The sequence below is a fragment of the Austrofundulus limnaeus genome, unplaced genomic scaffold (assembly GCF_001266775.1).
Source record: "Austrofundulus limnaeus strain Quisiro unplaced genomic scaffold, Austrofundulus_limnaeus-1.0 Scaffold29, whole genome shotgun sequence".
Lineage (NCBI taxonomy): Eukaryota > Metazoa > Chordata > Actinopteri > Cyprinodontiformes > Rivulidae > Austrofundulus > Austrofundulus limnaeus.
In genome coordinates, this window is record NW_013952431.1 from 292542 (window position 1) to 302160 (window position 9619).

The 9619-nt window shown below is 40.7% G+C and overlaps 1 protein-coding gene across 1 annotated transcript in view; it reads left to right on the top strand.

The window, feature by feature from the left end:
- Positions 1-3144: 3144 nt before the first annotated feature.
- arhgap35a (Rho GTPase activating protein 35a) overlaps positions 3145-9619 on the top strand; it is a gene marked incomplete at its 5' end in the record, with an annotated part of 7873 nt that continues 1398 nt past the window's right edge. Inside the window, 3 exon segments of the mRNA XM_014005212.1 lie at positions 3145-3222; positions 6219-6350; positions 7630-7735. Coding sequence (XP_013860666.1) covers positions 3145-3222; positions 6219-6350; positions 7630-7735 — 316 coding nt within the window.

Genomic DNA, 9619 nt, shown 5'->3' on the forward strand with positions numbered 1-9619 from the left:
CCCGTTGCCTTTAAGCCTCTCTCACTCATTGGAATAGTCTGTCTCCTCGAGTTCCTCTAAAAGTGTGAGTGAGAAGAAAAAGTCATGGGCGGGAGATGAAAATCCTTATCTTCCTGCAAATTGAAAAAAAAAAAAGAAGGGACTCTGGAATCTGTTTGRCTTTTCTTCACATCATTATTGTCTGTCTTTAACTTGGTATCTGGTGTTTTTTCCTTAAAAATTAAAAATATCTACTAAGGCTGCATTTATTGGAATTTTATTTTTTTTAATCTGCATTTTATATTGCAAAATGAAAAAATACAGGAGTTTTCAACAGATGGCTTGAATAACACTCTACGTTATGCTGCTATCTTCTTGACAGTAAACTTGCACTGATCTTACCTCCATTATTCTGTGTGTTACAATAATGTTYTCTGTATTTGAGTTATTCTTACCTTTTATTGCTGGCTTTTATTGTGCTGGAACCTGAATACATGCTTCCTTCTATCATGTGCAACACGTGAATTGCGTTTTACCACCTAACGTGTTACTTCTGTATCGAAGTTTCTGTTTTCATCACGCTTTAATATTACCGTTCATGCTAACTTTATTTAACCTCTTCTCTGCAACTTTGCCCATCTTCATCATTTTCATCAAAAACACTTGCCTGAAAAATCTTGCCATTGTTGTCCCAAAGGTTTCACAATAAAATGAAAGTTTTAGCTTTTTTGACACGAAGTCGCCTGCTTTCGCCGGCAGAAGCAACCCGTCAAAATAAAAGCATTAACGTAAAATTGATTTAATGTACCTCCTACATCACTGGACCTGCAATGTGAGTATTGCTCACACCTACACTGCAATGACAATACTCAAACAAAATATTGTGCAGCTCTAGTATTTAATAAAATAGCTGACAATACCTATTCATAAACAACGTGATTTAATTTTTTGATATGGATATTGTTTACTGAGATTAAAGGTGTTGAACATCTTAATTGTAATTCAAGAGTTTAAAAATATTGTGGCTTGCTGTATTGTTTCAAACATAATTCAGCTAAAACTTCCTTTTTTTATTTACATTTTTCATATTTAGTGTTATCATTGGATAAACATCTATAACAAATTACCTRCTACACTTCGTCACAGCTAATCAGTCATTTTTTAGCTGTTGAGCTAAAATTTGTTTGTGATAATACTCATCCCCAACACCAACTCTGATCCTGTGAGATCTTTGTTTTTCTAGAACGGCCAKTAGTTTTATTCAGTTTTTAGAAATTCTAGTAGAGCTTGAGCATTACATCCTTATTTACTCTGAATCTCGTCCCTAATGCCACCTCYTCCTTTGTGTTTGCTCCGTACCCTTGATTTCAGATTTGTTTGGTGACATTGGGCAGTGTTTGGCTCTCAAATTATTCAAGGTGAAATCTCTATCCCACCCATTAAATCCTCAAATGTCAGTTTTCTGAGAAATGCACTGACATCATCCCCAAAAGGGAATAAATTGAAAACACCTCTCTAGTGACATCTTTCTGAGAAACAAGTCGAGGTCAAACGTTTTAAGTGGCYCACACATGAAGAAGAAAAAATAAGCAACGAGTCACGAGGGGGCTTTTGGAAAACTTTTAATTCAAATGGAAGGTTGGTGGCACAGATAAGTACAGACTCAAACATTCAGGTGTCTTTTTTCCTAATAAAATATTTTTGAATCAACCAGTTAGACGTCATTTTTCAGTTGAAGGAGTAGCTGTTAGTTCAGAACGGTTAGACTGATAGTTTTAAATGTTTCATCTTGGCTAAATTCTGCCCAAGTCGGAGTTCAGTGGCAGAAATTTTACACCCATTTTGTTCCTGTTTTTGAAAACAATCAGTCCCTTTAACAGGCGTAAACATTTTCGCTCCACAAAATATCAGTTTGGTTTAAAGGCAACCAGTCAGACAAGTAATTGGAGCCATTTTTTAAAAATGATCAGCACTGGCGAAGCCTGAGAAAAATGAGTTAAAAATGAAGACACATCTCATCTTTTGGTGACCTTTTTTTATAGAAAGAACATGTTTTATTGTTGTTTGTTTGTTTGTTTTTTGCACACCTGCGGATGTCAAAGAATTTTAACCATAATATAAATTCATGCTTTAACATACTTTACTTTTCAAACATAACATCTGTTTGTGGGTTTTAATTAGAGCCAGCACCTTGATTACATCATCACTAGTGGCCTGGTCTTTTTTTTATCATTCGCCACCATAAAACATCCTTTGTTCTGRGCTTAATMTTGTCCATCTGTTAGCAAAATATCTTCTGAATAGTGGATAGATTTTAGTGAAACCACCAGACAGGAATCATTAGATGAACAGTTGTGCAGGCAGCCTCAGCAAACACAAAAATGTTTATAGTTATGTCGGTTTTAGAGATAATGAGCTACGCATCGTTTTAAAAAAAATCTAAACTTTAAATTTGTAATCTGTTGGAATCTGAGCTTCTCTAATCAGCTGTTTCTGAGCTTTGTTCCTTTTTATTCTTTTGACACATCAGCTGTAAGCAATGGTCKAATTTTTATTATTTATTTTTTGTCATTTGTCAATTTTGCACACTGCTCTGCATTGTGTCTAAATAATAAACCATTAAATTTATGAGATAAATCTACAACCCATATGTACAAATCAGTCCTGATTTTTTAAAAATTGACATCAGACATTGAACCCTTAAATTTGATAACAAGCTTTTTTTAAAATAAATCAATATAGGTGGTGTGTTTTTTTAAGCAAAAGCTATTCTTCTATGAACAGGCCTCACAAGAATAAAGTTAAACATGACAGAAAAAGTATTCACGTCTCCCAGAGCCATTTTACTCCACTGTGACACTGAGGCGGTCTCATTTGTTCCACACGGCACCGATGAGCTCCGAGGCCTGCAGGAGTTCTTTACAGCTTTAATAAATAGTGCTAACGCTGTAATAGGATGGAGGAGGCTACACCTGGGAACACTTCCTGAAGATCCCCCACCTTTTTTTTCCCCAGCTTTTTTGGGTGCACATGTCCTGTACGCAGCACTGATACACGACYCTGTGTACAGATGAGCTTTTGCAGGTGACTTATCATCTGCCTCTAACTGCTTCTTACAAATAAACACTGAGATGACAGCAGTTCTTCCTCTCGGTTTTCCTGCAGGACTGAGCACGGAGGGAATCTACAGGGTCAGCGGGAACAAGGCTGAGATTGAGAGCGTGCAGCGACAATTTGAACAAGGTGAGTGTTTTTTTCCTTCCGTTCATTTTCATTTTGTTTAGTCGTAGAGGGACAAGCATTTATCGCCTAAACTGAGGTCCACAGATGGGCTTTCGGCATCACGAACATAGGAACGGTTTAAAATGCGGGTAAAACAAATCAACAGATTTACTCTGTTTACTGGGTGAACGCAAAGAAATTGCAGTAAAGATTCTTCTATTTTTAAGAACTTCCCTGACTCAACTGGGGAGGATTAATTGACTGTTGGGTCCTTTTTGACTGCCGAGCTGCCGTGACAATCTTCTACCTGCTCCGGTGTGCATCAGCACACGCGTTCAGGTGCTCTCTGTGTGTCTTCATGCGAGAGTCTGTCTGCCGCGGGCAGTTAATTGCCTCCAGATTGGTTTGGTTAATGAAGCATGTTGTTGTCGTGATAGATAGCAGAGCAGGATAGCCTCTGTGTGTGTGTGTGTGTGTGTGTGTGTGTGTGTGTGTGTGTGTGTGTGTGTGTGTGTGTGTGTGTGTGTGTGTTTCCATGCTTTCTGAGGTTAAATTCAACCCAGGTAATCAGAGTTGAAAAGCTGCACTGAATCATTCTGAGCCATCGGCCAGCGGAACGAGACAATTACAGGTGAAACTTGTGGCACAGGTGTCGCAAATCTGCACTGAAAACTGCTCCTGATTGGCACCCTGAAAATTTGAAGAACTTAACTTCAGGAGGAGGAAGCAGCAAAGGCACCAAACCTGAAAACTGTCGCAATGGGTGCCTTTTTTAAGAACCCTCTAATTATAGTTTTATTAAAACTCATCTCATTACTGTAAAGAAAAACGACCYAGAAATGACTTGTTCTTACTTTTATAAGTGACGCTCTGATGGTTTTACTCTCAGGACATTTTGTCACTCAAACTAACTTTATATATGGGGTGTATAATATTAACTTACTCCTTATTTAACGTAGTCTATCCATCCATGGSTCATGGGTCATGGGGGCAGCAMCTTGYGCAGGGAGGCCCAGACCTCTCCACAGCCACCRCTTCCAGCTCTTCTGGMAGGACTCCAAGGTGTTCCCAGGCCAACTTACTGACACAGGGTGTTTCCACACCTCATGGTCTGGTAGACTTGGAACCAAAATTTAAACATTTGTTATGTTTTCAGCTGGTGCGGACCGCTGTCACACTGCCCTATGCCAAACGAACCAAATCCTTTGAGCAACTTTCCACCTCTTTACCTTTGATGACGCTGCATCAAGAACCACTGAAGGAAACGACACAAAACCTCTGAACAAGACACTGAGCTCAGATTCCTTCTTCATGAAAATGGACTGGCATCAGATCTGAACAGTTGTAGGAGTTCTCTTTTGTTTTGGCCAAACAAGCGCTCTTCAACAATGGGCTCAGCATGAGAGGAAGATGAGGCAGAAGACCATGGAGAATGTTGTTTTTCCACACAGCGCCGCTGAGACGGCTCCGTATGAGGCGGCYTGCACTGAGTAGAAGTGCAATCAACATAGCTGTGATATCCACCTTATACAGACATAGAACAAAGCCTTTGAGTGACTTTATTACTAWTATTACTCAGAATGCCCTGTGTTATAGTCTGCTTCCTGCATTTGGAACAGTCTCACTAGGCGTTTACACATGCATTCAAGCTCCACCAGAGCTCACTTTTGGCCCTTTTCCACTGGTGCCTCTACAGCATGGTTCGACTTGGCTCTCCACGGTTCCAAGGCTTTTCCACTAGCAAGGATTCGTGGAAACAGACCCTTTTTATTTAGAACTTCCTTCGCTGTGAAATGACTCAGTCTGCAACTGAAAACATGGATGGAGGACCTCAGTTTAGCTTGTTTGTCACACTAGCACCGAGCTAATACACATAAGGCAATATAGCGTCGGWGCTAGCGCAAAGGCTAACWGGCTAAGCTGAGGTTCTTCTTCCATGAAGCAGCTCTGTTGTCCTCCATCCATATTTTCAGTTKCAGGCTGAGTCATTTCTACCTTCTCCTCTCTGTCAACGCTCTCTGGTTTCATTTAAAAGAGTCGATCATCAGATATTGTCCAAGATTAACCTTCAGGGTGGATATAGCTCGCTCACACCGAGGACCTCTCCACGTCATCATTTACCCAGAATGCTTTGTGTGTAAATAAAATGGCCCTGTCCGTGTTAAAATATATATTTTTAAAATTTACAAAACTAAACAGCGTACATTATCTTTACAGTCTTTATTTTACAGTTAAAATATATGTTTATCAAATAAAGTTTAATGTTACAACTAATCAGGGATCCCTTTAATTGGTTAGGGGGTGGAGTCACTGCTTGACTCACAGAACCTACTCTCACAACAACCTGATCCACCGTTTGGAAGAACAGCACTACCATGTCCTCTATTGTTGTGTTGTGTATCTTTTTTTCCTTCTACTATGTTTAATGGTGGCTGGCAAATACTTTAATGGAGCAATACCTCTAGGTGTGTGGCGTCTATTTTCGAACTCTCGGACCGCCCAATTCTATGATGAACCCACTCACTAGAAGTGTTAAGTTGAAGCGTCCTGTAGAGGTGTTAGTGGAAAAGGGACCATTTAACAGAGCCGAGACCCGGGTTTGTAGGCGGACCAGAGTTCGCTTCTTTGGTCTGCATCAAAGTTTTATTATGCATTCACACCTCCCCAAACAAACCGGAATTTCTAGGTAAACAAACTATGGCTGGTGTGAGTTACAGCCAAAGTCTCTCCATTGTGTCCTTGGTCTTCCCTGGAGTCTTCTCCCAGTTGGACATGCCCAGAACCCCTCCCTAGACAGGCTCAGAAAAATGAGAACCACCGTGAACCTTTGACACATTTTGGAGACACTGTTCACTAACTAATCTCCAACAGTCAACGCCCAGTGAGATACTAGCCTTATGGCTGGTTTCCCAGCAGAACATTACATGTTAAGACTCAATTCTTGTAATTCATGTCAGTAATTGTGACGTTTTTAACTTGTCAATGCTTGTCTGTATTTTTTTTATTCCCCCCTCCAGACCACAATCTGGACCTGGTGGAGAAAGACTTCACCATCAACACAGTCGCAGGAGCCATGAAGGCCTTTTTCTCTGAGCTCCCTGATCCTCTGGTGCCCTACAGCATGCAGACTGAGCTGGTGGAGGCCTTCAGTAAGTCCTGGAAGGGTGGGGGTGAGGGGGTGGGCAGGGACATGGGGATCTCACTCACTAAATATACGAGGTGTACTTGGAAAAATTCCCTTTTCCTTGAATTGTAGTGTTTCTTCAGCTCTAACAAGCAAAACTGCAATCCAAATCTATCCTCGGGGAGAATTCGATTTGCTGCTGGGTTTTTATACCGAGGAGATGGAGAGGAAAGAAAATTTCAGGCTCTGTAAAGAAGGATGTAAGGATGATTGCACACGGTGACGAAAAGATGCAGAAGCACCGGCGTCTGAATGAAGCCACGAGACAATATGTTTGATGAACTCCTGCCTCTTTTTTTCTCTCTCTCTGTGTTCTGTAATCTGTCAGAACGGAGATTTAAAGTGTAGCTTAGCCCCGTGCGGTACCGGAGAGATTTYCCCACGGCCCGCACAGCCGCTGTCGCTCACAGAGCTGCGAGTTTTTCCCCAGCGGCTCCGGCATGACCGTCCAACCGTGACAAAGACCCGATGAACCTCTCTGTTTGTGCCGCGACAGCAGAAAGAGGGAGGAAAGGGGGAGGCAGAACTTCTGACTTCTGTTTTTTATTCATGTTGTTGGAGGTTTGATGGAATTAGAGTTGCCCGTCACAGTTAACGTCGCGTCAAATGGGCCGCAGGAGGCCAAGTTTGCGATCACTGTTACTGGACGGGCAGCGGGGAGGGAACCCGAGTCTCCATAACCCCCACCCCCCACCCCTGCCTTAAAACCTGTTTCTGATCCACGCTGACCTCATTGTGGGAATACGGAGTGGGATCTTGCGAACGGTGTTTGTGATGTGGAGGAGAACATCTGCTGCTCTCGCTGCAGCTCTGCCTCGCTCACACGCGCAGAATGCACCGGGTTGGCCGGTGACGTCAGGTTTTCTGACTCATTCCTCCTCGTCGTCGAGCTTTAACACACCCTGCGTGTGTGTGTGTTTGTAAGCGATTTGCAGTAATGTGTGGAAGAGCAGAACGGGTGTATGTCAGTGGAATGTGTGGTCTCCCCCCTAGTTTTACTTTACAGTCATTTTAAATTATGTGTTTTTTAGAATAAAATGGCTCCGTCCAGCCCAGATTATTAGAAAGTTGAAACTCCCAGATGCTTGTTCAAATTCCTCTCTTTTATTGTTTTCACTTCCCTCCATCCCTCCTCATTTTTTATTTTTTGTATTTATCCTCCCCAGACAGTCTTCTAATCTCTTCCCCTTTTCCTCCCTCGTCTTTAACCTGACGTTTCTCTCTCTCTCTGTACCTCCATCCAGAGATTAACGATCGGGAGCAGCGCTTCCAGACGATGAAGGATATCCTGCGACGCTTTCCCAGAGAGAATTACGAGCTCTTCAAATATGTCATCAGCCATTTGAACAAGTGAGTGATGGAGTCAATCAGAGCTGACTGCACCCTGTGAAGTGACCTGCGGGTGATGTTATCTCTGAAACAGCCGTACAGAGGTTATTTAGTGGTTTACCGTCAGGTTGAGTTACAGTTTGTGGAGCTAATTTATGAATAATAAGGAGATTTGATTGAATAGTTCTGTTTATATTTTGTAGTTTGTAAAAAAACAAATGCCAAAACACTATTAAATAAAACTAGCATAATTACAGCTGCCCTGCATTCCAAAGTTTTAATTCTCGTTTGACATTATTACCCATCTTTAGAGGCAGCGGGCGGCAATAAAAAGCAGCGGCTCCAAACATTATGATCATAAAACGTTTAAGAAGTTAGGACGAAAAATGTGACAAAATCAAATTGTCAAGAAAAATCTTTGGATTTAAGAAGAACTGTTGCTTAAACTGCTCTGAACCACGAAGGATTACTGTTGCAGGTTGGGCCACAATTCAGTCTCACTGACGTTTGCCCCCCCTTTTTTTTTTTTTTTTTTTTTTTTTTTTTGAAGCTCTTTTAAAAGTGCCAAAGACACCTTTTCAAAGAACAGTAAGCAGTTAATCCATGTAATAGTTTAGGTTTAGTCTAAAAATTCCAGTCTTATTCTGTCAGGCAGATCATTTATTTTCAAACTGTGGATTTGGATCTTTTTTTTTCTTGTGATTTTTGTACTGTATCGTCGTCACGCTTTAGTTCCTTTCAACCAGTAAATCTGACTGCGGATTTGGGGACTTTTRAGTCTGTTTTTTTGTTTTTGAGACGCACTTAGCAACAATTACTGCATTGCAAACGCAGGGTGTTTCTCCCTGCAGTGGACACACCTCTGACTGCCTCCGCTCTGTGCAGCAAATGGCAGCAGCATCCTTGAGGAAGCTTTTTTTTTTTGTCTTTTTCTTTTTTTCCCACGTCCACAGTGTTACTGTGACTCAGACACTGTTCAGTGCTGGCAAGGAAAAAAAAGAAGATTGTACTACCCCTCCCAAAACAAAACTAACAGTCCAAAGAATATTCTTTCTGTGATTTTTTTTWWAATTTTTCTCTCATGTTTTGGCCTGTGAGTGATGAGCCGTGTTAACCCCACCCACAGTGCAAATCTAGTCCTCTTTACAAACATTTAAACCTTGATAGTTGCTTTGCTTGCCTTTTACTCCAGTGGTTCTGTTTGTTAAGTTGGTTGCAAATTTAGACATAAAAACAGAGTTTAGCACTACACGTTATCCTGACATTTTTTAAAGAATTGTTGCTTTTTTCCCGCCACTTTGATTAAAGTGGATCTAGAAACCACTTGTGCTTAAAGTAATAGCTTTTTTCAGAATGGTTCTATGGATTTGTTATGAACAGTTAATTTTTACTTGTCTCCAAATGACCTCACTGTGGAGAAATTGTTAAARTGGAACCAGATTGATGAGCTAATGGCTATTCTGAGCAGATTAGCGTCACAGCAGTTAGCGTGAACATTATTTAAATTATTTAATGTTAAGGTAATGTCACAATATGCAGTTATTCTTTCAGAAATTCATCGTGTTCCTGTTGGGAGTGTTTCAGGCTACACCTAAAGTGCTACAGCTAGCTGCTGTTGCTGTTTACACTCTTAAATAGCCACTAAATTGTATGTAGAAAACCATGTGATATTAACATTTGAAGMTTATAAAACTCTGAAAAGTATAAGATTGAAGTGGTTTAAGACYGCTCTAATTAACTTTGGCCTCTTTTCCCTCAAACTGAGGTCGCTCAAAGAGCTATCTACAACAGGTAAGATATTAATTGTTCATAATACAGCGGGTAAAATAAGTATTGAACACYTCACCATTTTTCTCAGTAAATATATTACTAGAGGTGCTAATGACATGAAATTTTCACCAGATG